Below are 22,523 nucleotides of genomic sequence, written 5' to 3'. Positions count from 1 at the left end.
TTTCATAAGGCATTAAGAAATTAAGGGTCGTAGCTTTTGAAAATTACAAGGGTTATTTTTTAGAGTTTTATATTCTAAAGGGTGTTTAGAGTTGTAACTGTGAAGAGCTCAGTTCACATATACTGGTACAACCATTTGTTTAGTGACCATTCAAAGTTACAACGGAACGGAAAAAAGTGACTTTTGACCATTTATCACAATTACGACCATTGCAGCATCTCCATGATCATGTGATCAAAATTTGGAAGCTTGGCAACTGGCATGTATTCATGATGGTTGCTGTGTCCCTGAGTCATGTGATCATCTTTTGCGATCTTCTGACAAGCACAATCAGTGAGAAGCCAGATTCACATAACAACCATGTCACTAATTAAATAAGTGAAGCGATTCACTTAACAATTGTAACAAAGATTGTAAATTGTGGCAAATTTCACTTAACTGTCTAGCTTAGCAACAGAAACTTTGGGCTCAATTGTGGCCATAAGTAGAGGACTACCTGTGTATTATTCATATCATCATGGTAGGCTAGGGATCTTGGAAGAAAGGGGGTAAATTTATATTTTTAGACCAAGTTTATAGTTGTTTATTGTTGGTACAATTCATCTACCCAATCTATTCATAGCTCGTTGTTGTGGGGAAAATAGGTGTTGGATATGTTTGCTGCTTTGAGTTATTTGTAAATACTGATACTCTATGATACTCTATGGTCACTATTAGGAATATTATAGTCTATTCTTTAAAATAAGGTATAAGCTTGCTTATGCAAAATATTTCCACATTTCCAATATCTGTCATGGATCAGACATCATAGTTATTCCTGCTTTAGAAAATTAGGAACTATTAGGTTCCATAGGCAGAAAAAATGTTGATTTTTCTCCTCCTTTGTATATTAGATTTTTTTTTGCATACCACATTACTTTTCATATTCTATCTATCATGAAGCACTTATTTTGAGAAGTATAATTCCAAATATTTCTTAGTGCGTGCAATTAGGTATGATACCCTTTGGATTTAGGTAGGATAAATTATTCTTGGCCTAGGTTCGTTACATGTTTCATTAGAAGTCATGCTTCTCTTGCTTGGGTAAGCAACAGACTGCAGCAGAAGACTTCAGTGGCTGGCCACAGAAACTCTGTTAAGCAGATTTTTTGTATAAAAAGAAAAGAAAAACCCAAAGAAGTCATTAGGGGAAAAAAAAAAAGAATTCCACCAACCACTGTGCATCAGATGGAAGTCTATTTATAGTGAAATAAGTTCCAATCATTTTCCTACCTACACAGTCTAACAGTCTAATAGCTACTTTCTTGTAGGTGGAAGAGAAAGTTTCTATCTGTATCTTGTTTTGCTAAAAAAGCCCATCTGATATCAGACTGTTTCTTGGTGTCTGTGTATGAACATCGTCCACATCAGGGGTCTCCAACCTTGGTCCCTTTAAGACTTGTGGACTTTAACTCTCAGAGTCCCTCAGCCAGCAGAGCTAAACTCTGGGAGTTAAAGTCCACAAGTCTTAAAGGGACCAAGGTTGGAGACCCCTGGTCCACATCAATATACCTAACCCAATCTTCATATGTTCATCTGACCTGCCCTATGCGATGCTTGATATCAAAGGGAGATGTGGTAGCCAAGAGGAGGTAGAAATTGCTGGAAAGATTAGTCAACATGCTGGTAAATAATCTAAGTAGAAAAGGATGGGAGATATGCATCAGTCTTGCCCTATTTGTTCTGTAAGATTGCCCACCAAAATGTCTTTCAACTGAAATGCAAAACAACAGAAATGCTTCAGATCTCAGTGTAGCTGAACTGGGAACTTCTGGATTTATCTATTAGTAAGCAAAACGCATTTACCATTTTAAGTTCAGCCCCAGTGGTCTGCAAATTTGTGAGATTAGGAAAGGGGCTGATACACGCAATCTCAATTTCCTCCTTTCATCATGTGATCACCCCTACCTGAACAACTCTTTTGTCAATTTATGTTGCTGTTCATTCAGCAAATATATATCTCTTCATTAATTAGTACCTTTAACTGTTTCAAATTTCATGGTGAGAGGTTCTTATTTCTCTCTGGGTTGCACAAATAAAAAAGCATATTAATTGTTTCTTCTAATTAACTTGAAGATAAACACTTGCATGTATAATTAATGGTATGCATAATGAGTTTAAAACAATTTTGTATTTTGTATTTTAAATGGGAGAAATAACATTTTAAACTATTCTCTCTCTCTTTTTGCAGCCTATAGCATTGTCTTCCATTAGGTGAGTACATTGTTTAATTTAACAATTACAGATTAATCACCTGTATTTTCAAATGTTTTTTGCTTTTTTAAAGACATCTCATATTGCTATATAAAGTTAACAGCTTGGAGCTATATTTATATACAGCAGTTTGACTATATTTAAATTTTGTAGATCAGCACATGTGGAGATAGTATTCATTAAGCTAGATTCTGCAGTATTGAGTTTTGTTGAGATGTGAATTCTGAGGATAAACACACATATGCACGCAAACCCCCAAGCGTGCAACAGAATATACTGAAAAATAAAAGTGTTATATATCTCAGCTGAGGGATCTGAAGCCCATTACTGGGTGTATATGTGTGTGTGTAAAAACAATATGCTACAGATGAGGTATCATCACTATTTTGGTGATGCCCAGGTTTATATCTCCATCCTGGTGAAAATAAGTGATGTTGTGGATGTCCCTTCACAATGCCTGGAACAACAGGCTTCAACTGAACTCTGGACAGAACGTCTGTGGGTAGAAATCTTCTCTGTATCCGGAGCTTACCATCTTTACCATCTCTACCATCACTACTCCCCTTTGGGCCATCTTACCCCCAAGGAGGAGGCAGATCCACCCTTTTCTGTGATGCTTAGTTGTACATCCCTGTCCTGGACAGTCCAAGTAATACTTTGGATGTGCTTCCATGGTGCCTGAAGCGTATAAAGTTCTTTGGGGAAGAATCAGCTTTTGTTCAAATAAATGGCCATGGGTTTTAGAGACTATCTAGTGATTTGCCATCTTTAACTCTGGCTGGGATGCACACACACCCCAGTCAGAATTAGTCTATCAGTTCTGGACTCAAGGCTCCTGTTTCATGAGCAAGTGATAGACATAGTCATGAAAGCCTTTGCACAAATACATTTTGGCAACCAGTTGCAATATTTCCTAGATCAGGATGTACTGTTTGTGCTCACTTATGCCTTACTCACTTCCCAACTGGACTATTGCAACAGGCTCTACATAGCTCTTTCCTTGAAAAACATACACCAATATAGGATCACCACTGGAGAGTTTCATGATTCTCAGTGGGATTTTGAGTGCAATTCAAGGAGCTGATTATCACCTTTAAAGTCCTTCTTGCAAGGCTAAATTGCTTATGGGACTAGTTATTTCAATGGTTTCTTTCTAACCCAATAGATCTGGCACAGTGAGCAGATCCACAGATCTGCTGTGGATCTTGCCTAACTTTGAAGTGTAACATATCTTATGCTTCTGTGCTTGGTTTATGTATTTCTAAAGGCCCTGAAAATATGGATCTTCGTCCTTCATTTGGAATTATATATGACCCAAACCCTGCTGGTCTTTAGGAAAGCAATTAAGACCATTCCCCACCCCACCCCCCAAACCCAGGCACTGGAAACAAGGTATTGATGGATATACCCTGTTTTTCCCAAAATAAGACATCCCCTGATAATAAGCCCAATTGGCTTTTGAGCGCATGCGCTAAAATAAGCCCCCTTGAAAATAAGCTCTCCCCGAAAATATTTAAACACATGCGTAGCTGGTCCCCACCATTTTCTCTGGTTAGGGTTAGGGAGACAGAGCTGGAAATCAGGTAAGATGGCAAGAGGAACCCCATCTTGCTCTAGAAACCCCAAAATAATAAGACCTCCCTGAAAATAAGGCCAAGCACTTATTTCAGGGTTAAAAAATATAAGAGAGGATCTTATTTTCAGGGAAACACGTTAGCATCATTAATATTATGGCTGGTTGCATAGTCAGCCAGATGTTTAGGCTGGATTTGGCATTTGGATAGGCAGATGTTGGTGTTAAAGGTATTGTCACAGAATGTAAGCTGCTCCAAATAAAACTGCCTTTTGCAATTGACTGATAATTATTTTGTCACTGATGTATCATTCTGCTACAGAGAAGGCCCACTTCTGTAGTTCCAATAAATGGCATTGTGTATTTGAAGAAATATAGAACTATGCCAATTGTGTGGTGAGATTTATTGGGGCTTCACAGTGTATTTTTTGTTTTGGTGATATGTTTGATAATTGTACTTGTTTGTTTTTTCTTGTTTGGAACTCAGAATTTCCTTTAATAAGTGGGTTGAGAATACTCATTCTGACTCTAACATAGGCTTTAATGCATTCCAGATGTTTGGGACTACAATCCCAGAACTCCTGAATCATTGGACAAGCTATCTGTTTGGATTTCTGATAACTGTAGTTAAGTTTCCAGGATTTTAAGGAAACTGTTTGAAAACCTAAAGCATAGAAAATTCAAGTGATGAACTGGACTCCAGAATCTTGCTTGAGGGTTTAAGGAGGAGAGTTAATGCTCTCATTCTCAAGAATAAAATTATTAGAACCTCTTATTAAGATTTGCTCATTCTCCCTTTGAAAAGACATTTCATACAAATAAATAATTGAGGAACCTTTCCGTGCTTAGAGATACATAAGGAAGTTGAATGATTCCATTCAGAGAACTGAGGCTGCTGTTTGCATCAAAAATATTGGTTTTAGTAAACTACTATGTTACAGTAGTTTAAAATTTGGTTAATGTGTTAAAGTAGTTTAAAATTTTATCATGTTGTTAAGCTAGTCATGTAGGAAATGATTGTTGGGAAAAAGTGATGTACACATTTCAGAGTTAAAATAAAAGTGACAAGCAAAAACTGTTGCACAGCTGGTAGCTGTGTTTAAAAAATTGGAAGATCTGAATTTTTGTCCTTGTAGATTCAAATAGTATATTGTATTTCTAAAGCACTCTTTCTCTCCTGCCTTTCTTGACTCAAGACTTTTCTTAATACTTTTTTTTAAAAGAATAAGAATTGCATAGAATCTGCAGCTGCATGGGAGAGACTGTGAGCTGCAAAGCTAGTAATTTTTAAATCACTGATCAGAATGAAGGCTTCCTATTCCTGTAAGACGAGGAAATATTTTACACTAAAAAGAACAGCCCTTTCCTATGACTCTCTTAAGCTGTTTGACTGTTTATCACATTGCAGAAATCAAGATTTCCATTTATAAGAACGGAACTGGGTGGAAATCAGAAATCAAGATTTCCATTTATAAGAACGGAATTGGGTGGGAAAGGGATGAAAAAAAGGAGGTGGGGAAACCACTACTCTGCCTTTTAAAAAGAACTCTATTGAATATTGGCCAGAATTTCCTGAAAAACAATTTGCTGATAAGGAATTACTTCCAGATTAGAAGCAAAATGGACTTCAGGCTGTTATTCATAAGAATTTTCACTAATGAAAAGGAGGTAAATATAGTAGTTTGATTTAAATTTATACGATAAAATAGTATGCAATAGTTTATAAGTTTAAAGTTAACAGAACACGATAAAAATATCCAAGAATCAAATAATTTAATAGATTATTCTGCATATTTATCATACTTAATGTTTCAAGATTTATGCCTGGTTTTTTTACTATGATACATGGTATAATTGTTCACATTTTTGGTTTTTATGTATGCCTTTAGCATAAGGAGTATTAAAGTTAGATGTAGTTCATTCATAAATGTATAAATGAGTTTTTCTTAGGTTGCAATCTTGGATTGAAGATCATTTGAGACATGGTTACAGTTTTGAAAAGACTTAAAATGTGAGTCTTTTAATATGTTGAGGAATAAGGTACCCTGTGTAATCTATGGTTCCTTAAATCCGGTTGAAAATTCAAAAATCAATAGAAAGGTACCTATGGTGAACTATGTTTTAGCACATAGTTTGTTATTTAATATATATTTGTGAATTTTGACTCTGATTCAAAATATAGTGCACCTGATGTTGTTTGTTGACAATTCAAGGGTGCTAAACAGATTATTAGCACATGTAGATACCTTCACCTAATAGATGCTGTAAGAATTGGGAACACTGATAAATTCTGACTAAGGAAAATTATAAATAAAGCTCAACTAATTTTTCCTAGTTTCCGTTACTCTATTTATTAACTGATCTGAGCTGGGAAAGTAACGTTTAATGTAGAGTTGGACAATCAAGTGGCCCATACCTGCATGTAGTTTCCAATTTCCAGGATTAATAATTGCTGCTGAAATTTGGAAACAAAATGGCCAGATTTTGGTAATGTACCTTTATGATGATCTGCTAAAATAATAGTAACAAGTTGATATGGTACACTTCTGCAATGCTTAAAACAGAATAGGAGCGAAGATTAGATGTTTTTGTGCTGTTCGATCAGTATTACAATTGTATTGTCCCTGGAACAGCAACTATTGCTATCACTAAATAATGTGCATGTTGAAACTGGAAAAAACAAATTCAAGGCAAGATGAGATATGTGAGTGATCTTTTATCCAAAAAATACCTTTTCTCTATGGGGAGCTTGCCTTTGGGGCAGATCCGTGAGTGATGATGAATAATTTGACCCTAAGCATGAGACATTTTCTTGATTGCATAGAAAAAATTTTAAACGCTGCCTTTCTTAATATTCTTGCATTTTCTTATTAATTTCAGTACTAACTGTACTTTCCTATAAATTTGTATGATTTACTTCCAAATTCCTTTTTCAGTTTTGTTGAAAACAGCATTTTAATGCGTAGATCTTTCAGAAGTTTGCAGGAAAAGGAAATGGGAAATAACAAGACAAAATGACATTAGTTCCCTGATCCTCATTTTTATTTTTTATTTTATTCATTTATCTATCCTAAAACTGATGTGTAACAGTGGAATGGTTTAAAAGATACTAAAGCACAGCAGTTGTTTGCTGTAAAAGTACAGGAAACAACTGTAATGCAGGGAGGGAAATGACAACACCAAAGCAAGCCAATATATTAACAGATAAAGTTTAGTAAATAATCAAAAAGGAGAAATATACTGTGGAAGAGAGAGGGTAGCAAAGGCCACTAGGGAAAGGTATATGCAGATCATGCATATTATAAAAATTGCCAAATGAAAATCTTTATTTTTTTTAATGGATGCTAAAAGAACAAAAAGGGTTACTTTAGAATGTTCAGTCTAAAAGGAAAATAAAGAATCATTCTGACACCTGCTCAGTCAGGACAGCAGAATGCCTACAGGTAAATAAAAAAAAGGCAGAACTATTCAAAACTCCCAAAATCAGGTTGAAGTGGGAATGAAACCTGATTTTATTTGAAACAGAGCAACGATGTTAGTATGTTAATTTCTTAAGGTTCATTTTCACCTTAATGTTTTCCTTTTTGTTTGTTTTGGTATTACAATTTCATTACTAATTCCAGGTAGTGTTTAACTTATAATAGTTCGCTTAGTCACTTAGTTACAGTGGCACTGAAAAAAGTGACTTCTGACCGTTTTTCATACTTATGACCTTTGCTGCATCCCCATGATCATGTGATCAAAATTCCAATAGTTGGCAACTGGTTCATATTTATGACGGTTGCTGTATCCTAAGGTCATGTGATCATCTTCTGCTACCTTTTGACAAGTAAATTCAATGGGGAAGCCAGATTCACTTAACAATTGTGATGCTAACTTATCAACTACAGTGATTCACTTAACAACTGAGACAAGAAAGGTCACAAAATGAGGCAAAACTCACTTAACTAATATCTCAACAACAGAAATTTTAGTCTCAATTATGGCTGTAAGTCGAGAACTACCTGTGTTGGATTATTGCTTTTATTCTTTAAATTTATATTTTGCTATATTTCTCTTTTTCACACTGCAATTTATTTAAAAGAAAGTTTGCAGGTTCTATGTCTGTATTCACAATTTTTATCTGTATTTCTCTCCAATGGTGGAGACTGAGCTTTAGTGTTAAATGTCATTATGGTTGTCTAAGATAAAGTTTGCCAACCTAAGCAGAGTGAAGAATGTCAAATTACTAGCTTTAGGAGACTTAGTTGTATGTAGGTGCTTCCAACAAAGACTAGAACGTGTTTGATTGATCTTAATCCACCAAAACGAAAGAGTATCCTGGAACTTGATATTATTCTGTAGGAAGCATCAGAAGAACAATGATTAAAATGTACTTCAGCTCAGCTTGACTGATTAGTGGGGAACACATTCTTGACTAGATTGGCATTATTAATATTTAAAGTGATGTACTATTTAATAAGATGTCTCTGGAAGATTTATTTGTCATGCTGAGATAGTGAATTAAGAATCATTTTCCTTCTTGTCTCTTTCAGAACAATTTAAAACTATTTAGGGCTGCAAGATTGAGCTTTTCATCAACACACATTCTTAAGGCTCAGAGAGTTTTTATCCCTTAACTGCACTTCAAAGAATCATTTGGAAAACTATATTGAAGTCCAAATGTTATATTTGTTCCCCATAAAAATTGAAGCTAGCCAGTCAGAACTATTTTATAAACACTGAGCAGGTACTTTCAGTTACAGGATTGGGAGAGAAAGTTAAATTTGCTTTAACTCACAGAATTTAAACCCCGGAGAAGAGATGTATTTATACCAGAAAATGTAGTTTCACTTGCGTAGGATTTATTTTTGTCTGAAGTAAAACACTAATACACTTACATCTGTAAGTTTCTTCCCTAGGCAGATTCCTAAGTGCATGACTAAAATGGCTACAGAGTAGGACATTGTTGACTCTGTTGCAAAATCTGATACACACAATATAATCATCATTTTATGGCCTAAATTGAGCCTATGTTCTCCTCATTTATGATAGGGGCAAACAAGATACCTTCATACATCCTACTTTAATGATTTTCCTTGCTGACTTGTATCTCGGTATAAACCAGAGTTCTCCAAAGAAAACCAGGGTCAATGAAACTATCCATTGCTGTTGCTATTATTTGCAGCACTGTTAAGCTCTTATTAAATTATTTTTATATAATAAATCTTTGGTGGTCGATGAACAATCAAACTTCATGAAGGGATCGAGAGCTGAAGAGTTAGATCACCCTTGGTTCAAACTGAGTGCAATGGGATTAATGTTGCTATTCAGAACATTTATTCAGGCTTTATTGCTTAACTGAAGTTTTTCATTTAAAACTAGTACCTGTCTATGTAATTTTCTTCTATCTGATCTTCTTCATTCATATTCTTTGTCAGTATTGTCACCTTTTGTTCATTATTTCAAGCCCTCCATTTCTCCAAATGTTTTAAGTGTCCTCATAACACGTTCAATGTTCTCCAGTGGATCTTGAAAAATCAAAACCAAGTCATTGGAAAAAGCATGAAATTTATACTTATGTGTTTTGATTTGTAATCCTTTTACTTTATTGTCTTGCCTAATGTCCCTGTTTAGCAATTTCAGTACCAAGATTATTTATAAAGAACACCCCTGTCTTGTTCCTTTCTGAATTTCACATAGTTTTGTCAAATCCCCATACCCCATGATCCCAGCTTTCTGGAGTGTGTAAATGGACTTCAATCTCTGTAAAATCAGCGCCCAAAATCCATCTCTTTAGCTACTTTAAACATAAAATCCCTGTTCAAAATGTCAAAGGCTTTCTCTGCATTCCAAAAAATTAACAAAACTGTATGTCACTGTGTTGTTGTAAATGTTCATTTATGTCAGGGGTGAAATTCAGCAGGTTCTGACAGTTTCTGGAGAACCAGTAGCAGAAATTTTGAGTAGTTTGGAGACCCAGCAAATACCATCTCTGGCTGGCCCCAGAGTGGGGTGGGAATGGAGATTTTGCAATATCCTTCCCCCAGGAATGAAGAGGGAATGGGGATTTTTCAGTATCCTTCCCCTGGAGTGCGGTGGGAATGGAGATTTCGCAGTATCCTTCCCCTGCCACGCCCACCAAGCCATGCCCACCAAGCCACACCATGCCCACAGAACCGGTAGTAAAAAGATTTGAATTTCACCACTGATTTATGTCCAATACTACTCTCACATAGTCTTTTCATTTTCTTCTGGATAGAAAACCACATTCATATATGTATTTCTGTAAATCTTGTTTAAGCCTCTCACCTAAAATTGTGATTTATACAATTTATAAACACTATGAAGAAGAGAAATTGGCCTGCAATTTTTCACAGACTACCTGTCCCTCTTTGGATATCAAAGACTTATAGGCTTTTTTCCATGAATCAAGCATGGATTTTTTTATATATAATCAAACAACCTCCTGTGGAATATCATGGAAATGTATCAAAAATATACACATGCAATATATCGGGATCTAATTTAGCTCACCTAGTATGTGCAGTAGAAAGAATAATTGTAACTGCTAGTTTATAATCCAGACGATTGGAGAGAGTTGAGATTTTTTTTCCCTAGACAGTGCTTGGAATTAGTAGCTGCATAGTCAAATCCTGCTACGTGATGTAATACAAGTGGAGGACAATGGTTAGCTGATTTTGGAGGGAACAAAGTGTCTTCAGATTCAAGGGAAGAGATTTCAAGAGGTTCAGAATTCAGATTTCTCACATGATATATATGCCGGAATTATCTACCCTCTTTTTATTGAATGACCTCTCCTGCCAAGCATCTTGGCTGTTTAGCTGTTAATGCTCTGTTAAAAAGCTTGAAGATTTGGCTCTGTCAACTGGCTTGGGGCCCCAATGGGAGAATATAATCCTGGAGGTGGTTGGTGGACCAAAAGACCTCCTTCTGTCTGCACTTCCTGTTTCATCCATCCCCATCCTTTCATTATAATTTAAATATAATTTGTATTTTTATTCTTATTAGAAATATTTATTTTAATGGTTTTATTGCTTTTAGTATTGTAAACAAATGTAATGCATACATACCTACATACATATCTACATATATATGTTGTAGGATTGTACCAAAGGCAAAATGTTTAGTCCCAGAAATGTTTAAACTAGTCTTCCTCAACTTTCTGATTGTCTTAGAACTGCAATTCCTAAAATTCAACTACTATCAAAATTCTGAGAATTCCAAGGATTTCTCAATATAATGCAAGGGCTAAAAAATGTTCTTTTAGAAAAAAATACATATTTTTTTTAGAACATGTTTATTTGTAATTCAGTGTTTCTACAATATGGTTATTCAGTGCAGTGACAATTACATATTTATTCATTTTAGGCATGAATTTTCTTTATATAATAAAATTTTCTTTAAATAGAAATAGTAAGTAATAGGAATTTTAATTCTCGAAAGTTATGGTTAACTTAATAGCAGCTCTAGAGAGTACAGCTGAAAGACTTGAATATGTGCTTGATTAAACAAAAGCTTTTGGCTATGATCAGTGCTAAATATTATGAATATATTTCCTTTGCCATTAGGATAATGCAAATTTTATTGTTTTTTTTTTAGTGTTTTAGTACAAATGCTAACTTTGTAACATTTATAGTTTTTAATGTTATTATTACGGTATCTGCATGGCTGAATTTAACAGATTAAAGATAGAACACATTGCTACTTTCCCTGAAACAAATATGAATGTTTTTATTGTATGTTGGGAGTGCTGATAGTTTAGGCATTAGCTCAGGATGTACATAAGCTAGCTCTTGCTAGGTGTTCTTAGGAGTCCTATTTATAGAACTTTATGGTGCTTTGTGGGGTGAGATCTACTTTCAATAATATGTACTTGTTGAGCTATTATTATTTTAAAGTCAATGGTTTGGGAAAGATCATTTTAGTGTATTTATGATGTTTGTAGATTAATTCGTACATTATACAGCCTCATCTACCACTTCTCTATATTTAGGAGTTGAAGATGGTAATATATATCTTCATTTTGTTCACAGCTTCTGTTCAGTGCAAGGTCAGCTGTTTATTATTTTATGCGATGAATCCATTCTATTTATGATGAATTCTCGTTAGTTGGAAAACTGCTGGTTATTCTGTTTTCTCAGCTGGTTTTAGGAATATATTCGGAGTTCACATGGGGATTAAAGTGCTAATAGTGTTTTTAGTCTATGAATGATAGATAACTTGGCAGACCTTGGATATTCTCTATATGGCTCACAAAATGCTACTTTATTTTGCAATAATATCTTACCTGGAGTATTGTTGAAGTATTATTGAAAGTATGGGGTATTATTGAAAAGAACAAGAGGGAATTGGCTATCTCAATGAAGTTTGTTGTGTTGAAGCAAGGAAATTAAATTAATAGACAAGACTATTGTATTTGCATACTAAGGTGGGAGATGATAATAAGACGTATTTGCTCTATGGTCTTGATTGAAGAGGAAGGTTTGATTTAGGTTTCCTCCAGTGCTCTTGATCAAGACTGCAGGAGAATTATTTATTTACTTTTGTCACTTATATTCTACATTTGGAATGTAGTAAGTGTTAATGTTAATGCCTTTTTGTGTAAGATGAACTTGTTTAGCCAGAATAAGCCCTTGAAGGATTTTTGCTGCTGCCTCAGTTCATTTCTCATGGGAAATAATCATTGCAATCTAGTAACTTGAATTATGTCAATTTAAAAATCAATCAGCAATGAGGCTGATATCTCTATTATGAGTTATCTTATAAAAAGAGAAGATAATGTCAGCTTGAATAGCTTGTAAAATTAAAGGTTGCTTGTGTAAAAGTCTTATTTATTTGTTTTTTAAAAAATCAGGAAACAAAAGTACCCCTAAGAATTCTTTTAGGACTAAACTCTATTCAATACAACCTTTTTCCTGTTACACATATGAGTTATATATATGGAAAACATACTGTGGCTGAATATTCTAAAAATTACAGAATTGTTTGGTGAGAACTCTGCAATTAGGCACAGTGCAGTGGTGGGTTGCGCCCGGTTCGTTGCAGTTCTGTAGAGCTGGTAGTAAAGAACTGTGGGCGTTTAGAGAACCGGTAGTAATGGCTGGCTGGCCACGCCCCCGAACCGGTTTCCCGATCATCAGAGGTGTTTTTTTTTTAACTTTTAAAAGCATATTTTCTTCAGCCAAAAAAAGGCTTTTAAAAGTAAAAAAAACCCTTCTGATGATCGCGTGGCTGAGCAGGGATCATCAGAACCCTTTCAAAGTGTTTTTTTTTAACAATTTCTTCAGCTTCAGGTTGTTAAAACAAAAGGTTTTAAAAGGCTCCTCTGGTGATCCCAGCTGAGTTAAGAGCTTCTGGGCTGCTATTAGGCAAGTTCAGCTGAGATTGTCAGAGGAGCCTTTTAAAAAAAAAATTTCCTCTGGCCCACCCAATCCTCCCTTCTCACTTACCTGATTACAGCTTCTTTCGGGCTGGCAAAGCCATGCTTTACATCAGCTGCATCAGCTAGCAACTGAATCTGCCTGCCTGGAATCCATCTCCTCAGTGAGCAACTGCTTTGCTGGCTGAGGAACTCTGGGAATTGAAGTCCACAAATCTTAAAGTTACTAAGATTGGAGACCCCTGATCTAAAAAATATAAATAAAATAAAATAATAAAATAAAATATTTGTGCAGCTTTCTGAGATTTGGTGTGTTTTTGTAGTGTTTCACTCTTTGTAGTGTTTCACAAACACACAAAATCTCACAAAGCTGTATATGGCATTTTGTGTGTGTGTGAGAGAGAGTCAGTTGTGTTGTGTTGTGTGTGTGTGTAAAGTGTGAAAGTTGGTTTTTGAGCTTTTTGTGGCTGAGTGAGGTTCCTGCTTGTTGCAGGGGCCATTTTGGGTGAAGTGCAGCTGCTTTTACATTGTGTGTGAGTCAGTTGTGTTGTGTTGTGTTGTGTTGTGTGTGTGTAAAGTGTGAAAGTTGGTTTTTGAGCTTTTTGTGGCTGTGTGAGGTTCCTGCTTGTTGCAGGGGCCATTTTGGGTGAAGTGCAGCTGCTTTTACATTGTGTGTGAGTCTGTTGTATTGTGTTGTGTGTGTGTCCCTTCGCAAGGACTTGGAGGCAGTTCCTCTGAGGAAGAGGAAGCAGCGAAGCTCCGGCTGTCCCCCGGGAGAAATCACCCTGTCTCTGCAGCATTGGTCATGTGACTGAGTGGGCGTGGCCAACTTGATGTCACTCACAGCAAGGTGCTGCCCCACCTTGCCCTGAGTGACTTCAAGTTGGCCACGCCCACTCAGTCACATGACCACTAAGCCATGTCCACCAAATAAGCCACACCCACAGAACCAGTAGTAAAAAAAATTGGAACCCACCCCTGGCACAGTGCCTGACAAGCCACCTTAATTTCTTTTTCACTTGTTAGAATATTTGCCCTTGAGTTCTGATTGTCCCTGAGTAGTCTTCTGTTTAAACTGTCTCATATGATTTGTTGTATTTTCTTTATGTTGAAACACATCTAAGAGGTCTGCCTTGCCCAATTTGTATCATGTTGTCTTTCTGATTTGGAGCTCCTTAGCATTTTGGGCTTTTTTGCTATGTCCATTTTCCTGCTGGTGGGCCCATTTTAATCCATGCTCTTCAGTGTTGAGGGGAAGATAATTTCCAAACACGTACTTCTCGTCTTTCAATTATAGTTTTTGTGTGGTAGTGCTATAATTTGTGTATATTTCCAACAGATAAAGTGGCTAACTACATGTATAGTTTACACAATAGATAGACCATTCCAAATGAAACTTTTCAGAAGTCTTTTTTATCTGTTTCATTCCATCCTTCCTTGACTCACACAACTTCTCTCAATTCTTTCACTTCTGGATTAGGGAGAAATAGATGGTAGAACAGAGGCCTTCAAAGTTGGCAGCTTTAAGACTTGTGGACTTCAACTCCCATAGCTGGCTGGAGAATTCTTGGAATTGAAGTCCACAAGTCTTAAAGCTGCCAACTTTGAATACCTCTGTGGTAGAAAAAGAATAAATATTTCCTAGGCCTCTTTGATTCCAACACCTTCATCTAGATATTGTCAGTGATTTCTAAAATAACGGCTTTTCAAAATTTGCAGCCTTCTCCATCAGTCAGTCCTCTCAGAAGTTTAGTCTCTTCTTTGGATCCTGGTGGCTTCTGCTGGGTCTGCAACTTCAGATTCATCCTCCACCTGTTTTTTGATAAACCCAGTATCTCCTGGTCACAAAACCCATCCAGAAATGTCCGGCAGCCACGTTTATTGCTTAATTCTTCATCCTTTTATAAATTTTCAGCTATAGAGCACACATGTCTGCATCTAGGTGTTTCAATCAAGTGATATTTTTCAGTGTCTAGTGATCCTAAGGTATTGATGCATTTAGGAACTTGTTTCTTAAATTAAGTGGATAAAGTTTTGATACATTATATAGATATAGCTTCATGATGTATTATTAGAACAATTATGAAGATAACCGTTTATGAAAGAAAGTCTGTTTGTGGCCTATTATGGATCAGCTTTTTAAGGTTAACACACATTTCCATGACCTCCCTCCTTCCCTTCCTTGGATTCCCTGCTCTACTTTATTTTCTTTTAATGGAAGTTTTCTAAACTTCTGTCGTATTAAAATCACTAAGACAATTTACAACATTCCCAGATGAAATATGTGACCTCATTTTGAACATTCTGGCTGTCTTGCTTTGTCAGCATAGATAAAGCTATGTGTAAAATGGATGTTTTTCAACAATTATGTTTTTTGCATGTTGCATTTTATGAGTTATATTCCAGAAGTACCTTAGCATTTTACCTATGTATTGCAAAAGATCTAACTAATCTTTTCAAATTAAAATTTCTTATTACAGATAAACAACCCTTTATTTACTCCTTCATTACACACACACACACACACACACACACACACACACACTACTCTGAACATTTTCTCTTGTATGATGGCATGTACTCTGAATTAATCCTTCTATATGTATCCTAATAAAATAGATGTAAAATATAAATCTGAGGAATAATTTATTAAAATGGCTCTTTTAAGTATTTTCACAATTTTTGCCATTCTGTTCCCTTCCTTTTCCTTTTGTCATTTCCTTTATCACAATGCAAGCAGAGATTCAGTTAAAAATAACATTTCCCTCTGTGGCTTGGATATTTGTATTTTAAAAGTGTGATAAGACAATAAGCAGTATCACACTGATTGGACTCCTCACTCATCTAGTCCAGCAGTTTGTTCTCACAATGGCACAAGGAAGCTTGTTAGTCTCCCAGCAGATGGCCTTCAGAAACAGTCACATTGCCATCAAGGCTAATACTCATTTTTCCCTACAATTTACATGAATTGGTCAATTGCTTTTTTGAAGCCAGCCACATTGGAAAGAAATATCACATCTGGTGTAGCAAACTCCAAAGCTACAGTTGGTTTTGGGGGGAAAAAACCCTTTTATCTGTCCTAATACTTCAAAGATTCAATTTCATTTGGTGACCTGACCTCTGGTTCTAGTATTTTGGGATAGCTTTTCCTTGTCTACTCATCCACACCATGCATAGTTTTATACATCTTAACAGTGTCCCCTCATTTGCCTCTTTTCTAGATTAAAAAGGCCCAAATGTTGCAATTTTTCCTTACAGGGAAGTTGCTCCAGCCCTTTGATCATCTCAGCTTCCCTCTTCTAAATCTTCTCTTTCTCCACTATTATTGTTTTTACCACTCCAAGCAATTTAGTGTCATCAGCAAACATGGGTATTCCACTAGTCAAGCCCATTTCCAGATCATTTATAAATACATTTAAAAGCATCAGTGCTAGGACAGAAATCTGTGGGACCTTTATTTTGCTAAAGGTCCTTCTCCCCCCCCCCCCAATATTTTTGTCAGTTCCTTATTCGCAAGAGGACCTGTCTTTGTATTTCATGGATGTTAAGTTTACAGAAAAGTCTTTGGTGAGGGACTTTATCAAAGGCTCTTTGAAGATCTAATTTGCTGATGTCTGCTAGTTCATCCTTATCCCCATGTTTGTTAACACCTTTTTAAAAAATCTAGTAGATTAGTTAAACTGGACTTCCCTTAGTAAACCCATGCTGGGTATCCTTGAGAAAGACATATATCTCCAGATGTTTGGCAATTATATATTTCATACCAGCTGCCATTATCTTTCTCAGCCCAAATGTTAAGCTGATAGGCCTATAAATTCCTGGATTCCCTGTGAACCTTTCTTAAAAATTGGAGTTACTCTTACACGTTGGACTTACCATCTACGTCAGTGATTACTCATTAAAAATTACATTACAAAGATTACAAACCCAGCTACTATTTTGTCTATCCTAATCTTGTATCCAAGGCCAGGGTTGAGTAGTTGGAAATTTAACTGATTGAAGCTGAATCAGGATATCTCAGGAATCCATATTAATGAGAAATTTAAATTTCTCTGCCCATATCCTTATGCCACAGGGAAAATTACTGACTTGCTCTATTTAAAATGAGGATTTTGCTCTATTTAAATTGAGGGTTTTCTTTCTGATGCAGCCTGACCCCACTATCAATGGAAGGTAAAACAAATCTAATCAATCAATCTTATTTTGTGTTGCAGCTGACTAAGGTTTAGTCTGCATTTTAAAATATTCTCGTATTGTGCCAAATGCCCAAATCCTCTAGGCAGAATACAGTATATAAAAAATAACCATACAAGTAAATGTTTTCCCAGTTCAGTCTGTTAAGCCGTTTCCGACTCTAGTGAGTAGTGCTCGACTGTTTCTTAGCCGAGGGAGCCAGTGTCATCTGAAGACATTTCCAGGGTCATATGGACAGCATGACTATATTCCGAGGTGTATAGAGAGAGCTGTTACCATCCCACCAAAAAGTATCTATTTATTTGTTTATGAGTTTGACCCTGTGACTCCCGAGGACATGGACAGGTTGCTGGGTAGATTGAATGCCACCACATGTTTACTGGACCCGTGCCCCTCCTGGCTGGTGCTGGCCACTCAGGAGGTGACACGAGGCTGGCTCCAGGGGATTACGAGTGCTTCCTTGTTGGAGGGAGTCTTTCCGGCTGCCTTGAAAGAGGCGGTGGTGAGGCCCCTCCTCAAGAAGCCTTCCTGACCCGCTGTTTTAGGTAATTATCGCCCAGTCTCCAACCCGCCGCGGCGAAGGTTGTAGAGAGTATGGTGGCATATCAGTTCCCCCTGCACCTGGAGGAAACTGTCTATCTGGACCCGTTCCAGTCCGGCTTCCGGCCCGCTTACAGCACTGAGACGGCTTTGGTCGCGTTGGTGGATGATCTCTGGAGGGCCAGGGATAGGGGTTATTCCTCTGCCCTGGTCCTATTAGACCTCTCAGCGGCTTTTGATACCATCGACCATGGTATCCTGCTGCGCCGGTTGGGGGATTGGGAGTGGAGGCACCGTTTATCGGTGGTTCTCCTCCTATCTCTCCGACCGTCGCAGACGGTGTTGACGGGGGCAGAGGTCACCGCGCGCCCCACTTGTGGGGTGCCGCAGGGGTCGATTCTCTCGCCCCTTCTGTTCAACATCTATATGAAGCCGCTGGGTGAGATCATCAGTGGCTTCGGTGTGAGGTACCAGCTGTACGCTGATGACACCCAGCTGTACTTTTCCACACCGGGCCACCCCAATGAAGCCATCAAGTGCTGACCCGGTGTTTGGAAGCCGTCACGGGTCTGGATGGGGAGAAACAGGCTCAAGCTCAATCCTCCAAGACGGAGTGGCTGTGGATGCCGGCATCCCGGTACAGTCAGCAGAGACCGCGGCTGACTGGCGGGAGCGAGTCATTGGCCCCGATGGAGAGGGTGCGCAATTTGGGCATTCGCCAGGATGCACAGCTGTCTTTTGAAGACCATTTGACGGCCGCCTCCAGGAGAGCTTTCCACCAGGTTCGCCTGGTGCGCCAGTTGCGCCTTTCTAGACCGGGATGCCTTGTGCACAGTCACTCACGCCCTTGTGACGCCTCGCCTGGACTACTGCAATGCTCTCTACATGGGGCTCCCTTGAGGGGCATCCGGAGGCTACAGTTAGTCAGAATGCAGCTGCTGGTGATAGAGGGAGCCCCTCGTGGCTCCCGAGTGACACCTATCCTGCGCCGGCTGCACTGGCTACCTGTGGCCTTCCGGGTGCGCTTCAAGGTGTTGGTGAATGTCTTTAAAGCGCTCCATGGCATAGGGCCGGGATATTTACGGGACCGCCTGCTGCTACCGAATACCTCTCACCGACCCGTGTGCTCTCACAGAGAGGGGCTCCTCAGGGTGCCATCGGCGCGACAGTGTCGTCTGGCGACACCCAGGGGAAGGGCCTTCTCTGTGGGGGCTCCCGCCCTCTGGAACGAACTCCCCCCAGGACTTCGTCAACTTCCGGACCTCCGAACCTTTCGCCGCGAGCTTAAAACCTACTTATTCATCTGCGCTGGACTGGGTTAGTGTTTTAATGGGTTTTAATGGGTTTTAGTTCTAAATTTTAATTCTGGCCAATTTTAATAAGTTTTTTAATTGTATTTTAATTTGTATTTATAGTATTGTATTTTTACTTGGCTGTGAACCGCCCTGAGTCCTTCGGGAGAAGGGCGGTATACAAATTTAAATAATAAATAAATAAATAAATAAAATATTTCTATTTGCAATTGCTAGGTAGGCAGGAGCTGGTCCGGAACGGGAGCTCACCCTGTTTCATGGCCCTTGGGTCTTGAACCCAGGTTGTCAGCTTTAACTTCTGAGCCATCGCCCCCCTGAAAAAAACAAAGTATTATATGAATAACCCTAGTACTGGGATAGACTGTTGCCAGAAAAATGTAGATCTGTTTTGTAATGTATCCTTTTTGCAGTGCATTCAACATACAAAAGTGTGTTTGTCTGTGTGTGTGTGTGTGCGTGTGTGTGCGCGCGTCTGTGTATTTGCCTCTATGGATAAACAAGTTCATTACTTCTGCTTCTTACAATATGCTTTATTATTGTGGGTTTTTGGAATTGGAAACCTTAACAGTAAAATTTTAGATGACTGTATTCTGAGCTGCCTATATCTCAGTGGCGGGCTGATGCCGGTTCGGACCAGTTCGAGTGAACCGGTAGTTCTGACAATCAGCTGACCCTGCTCCCACCCTATTCTGTCCTATATTTCCTTCTTTCTAGCTCAGCTGATTCACGCAGCACAGCTTATTTCTGCGTCTCCATTGTTCTACTTACTGGGGCTGCCTTAGAAGGTAAGAAGCTGGGCTTCAAATTGCTTTATTTTGAATGCTATGCGCAAGTGTGTTAGGCATGCGCACGCAAAGCGCCCGCTCGCAGAACCAGATGTTAAACTGGTTGCAGCCCACCATTGCTATATCTATATTAAATAAAACGATGGTCTGAAAATATGATACAACCAAAAGTGATATTTATAATGGTGAACAAGACCTAAGATGTTACAATAGTGTTAAATTTAATTAGACATGCAATTAAATCTATCCAATTCAGTTTTAGAAGCCAAATGTCAGCAGCATTTTTCAACACTACAGGGATCTGCTACAATGTAGCAATTTAACTATACTATACACTATACGACTGTATAGCAGTTTCATACAAAACCTAATTGTAAAGCAAGCATTACTATCCATATTAACATTGTGAAAGGCTGGTGTGTGGTTTGTAATATAATATTTAAGAGCCAGTTTGCTGCAGTGGTTAAGGCACCTGGCTAGAAAGCAGTTCTAGTGCCCAATTTAAGTATAAAAGCTGGCTAACTGACCTTGGCGAATACACATTCTCAGATCAACTCATCTCACAGGATTGTTGTTGTGGGGAAAATAGGAGGGAGGAAATGTAAGTTTCCAACAAAACAATGTTGTAAATTATGTTCGCGTGACTGTGGGACACTACAGCAGGCATAAATGTGGGCCAGTTGCTGAGTGCCCAAAATACATTCACATAGCCACAGCCCCATAGGGATGGGGTGCAAATGTCAAAACTTCAAATTCGAGTTGAGAGTAACTTTCTTCAGATCCATTGTAAATTTGAATGGTTGCTAAGTGACCAGTTGTAAGTCAAAGATTACCTCTATTGCCATTATCTATATTTTTCCCAAAAAATATTCACCAAGAACAATTTATAAATATATTGTATTCTGAGAACTGATTTACCTAACTATTTATCTTAAATATCTCTGCTTAACCATATGGTATTTTGAAACTATATTAGAAGAAACCATTTAGCCCCTAAATCAAAATCCACTATTGAATGCAGGATTTCAGATTTAAGCATCTCCAATAAATGACTATTTAGGTTTTCAGACATTATTATAGATGTATCGGTAAATAGACTCTCATTTTTTATCATACTTACAACAAATGGGATTTTTCTTCCTACTGGTGTTCTACTCATCACTCAAGTCACTTCATCGCTTCAGTTGGTCAGGATATCAAATGCCATCTCCTTACTCAAGGTAAAGACTAAAATCTCAGCAGAATTGCTGTCAGATTGCAGAGAATATGGAACAGCGACAGCGGTAATCTACAATCTGTTGTTTGTGTTGTTTCAATGACTTGATAATCCTATCTGATGGCAGTGGAATTTAGAGATAATTACAATGGCACAAATTCTTCCCACATGACCTATTGTGTGAGTCCTGGTTGTTGGCCTAACATTCCTCATATTTCCATCTTGTCCTATATGATCTTGAATTTATGTATTAAGCCACTAATGCATTAAGACAGTATCCAGAGATTATTATCCATGTATGTAACAATATAATATTTCCCATCTAAATTCAGAGTAGCTCTTGAAATTCTGCATTGGCCTCTTAATATCAGTAATAAATTGAGATAGGCCAAGAAAGAGAACCTATACTCAGTTGGAACTGAAATCCTTTCTTGTCAGTAAAAAAAAAAAAAGATCAAAGACAAGAAATTCATTTTGCGTTGGATGGTGTGAAATTCCTAGAAGCGTATTTATAAAGTTAAAGGTTATTCAGTAGCCATGCCATTACTGGGGAAATTAGATCTAACCTCAATAACACCTACTTTAGTTGTTTCCTGTCTGGACAACTTAATATAGTCTAAACAGGTTCAAAGCATAATAAGCAGGCTATTGAATGAAGCAAGTAATAAGAAGCATGAATATCCCTAGTTGATAAGCTGAAAAAACACTATATATTTGGTTAATGTTTCTAAATAATGTTTTAAGCTGAACGTATAATTTTTTTAATACCTTAACTGTAATCTGTTGATATGAAACAAATCATTAAATAATCTTCAATAAAAATACCTTCTATTTGTTATATAGAAATCACCATTATTTTAAAAATGATTTATTTAGTATTTTGGCACTAGAAAGTGAATACCGTATTTTTCAGACTATAAGACGCACCTAGCTTTTGGGGAAGAAAACAAGAAAAAAAAAATCTGCTTCTCCCTCCCGGCAATTTGCCTCATTGCAGCAAGCAGCAAGCAGCCTGGTCAGCTTCAGCACAGCTTGATTTAGCACAAGCAGCTGATTGGTGGTTGGATCTGCCTCCCAGAATACTGCCTATCAGCTTTTCCAGGCTGTGGGGATCGCTGCCGCCCATCACAGTCCATCACCGCTGCCACCTATTGCTGCCTTCACGTGCCCCATTTTCAGCCTCCATGCCCCCCCCCCATTTTTGGCCTCCACACCCCCCATTTTTGGCCTGTTTCAGATAGCCATGATGCCCGACACCTGGAATGGG

The 22,523-nt window shown here is 37.8% G+C and overlaps 1 protein-coding gene across 8 annotated transcripts in view; it reads left to right on the top strand.

Moving 5' to 3' along the window:
• The window catches only part of PTPRE (protein tyrosine phosphatase receptor type E), a 155,122-nt gene that overhangs the window by 68,541 nt on the left and 64,058 nt on the right, over positions 1-22,523 (top strand). For 6 of the 8 annotated variants that reach the window (XM_058187969.1, XM_058187967.1, XM_058187970.1 and 3 more), the window contains one exon: positions 2,231-2,253. The exons of 1 other annotated variant lie outside the window; for it this stretch is intronic. Coding sequence is in view for 4 of the 7 variants with exons in the window: in XM_058187963.1 (XP_058043946.1) it covers positions 2,231-2,253 (23 nt within the window). In the remaining 3 variants the exon portion in view is untranslated. Of the gene's footprint in view, positions 1-2,230; positions 2,254-5,370; positions 5,495-22,523 lie in introns of those variants that run through there. One more of the 8 variants, XM_058187966.1, reaches the window with a different exon arrangement.

The sequence above is a fragment of the Ahaetulla prasina genome, chromosome 6 (genome assembly GCF_028640845.1).
Source record: "Ahaetulla prasina isolate Xishuangbanna chromosome 6, ASM2864084v1, whole genome shotgun sequence".
NCBI lineage: Eukaryota > Metazoa > Chordata > Lepidosauria > Squamata > Colubridae > Ahaetulla > Ahaetulla prasina.
The sequence above is the reverse complement of the archived record's forward strand: the minus strand, read 5'-3'. Positions and strand labels throughout refer to the sequence as shown.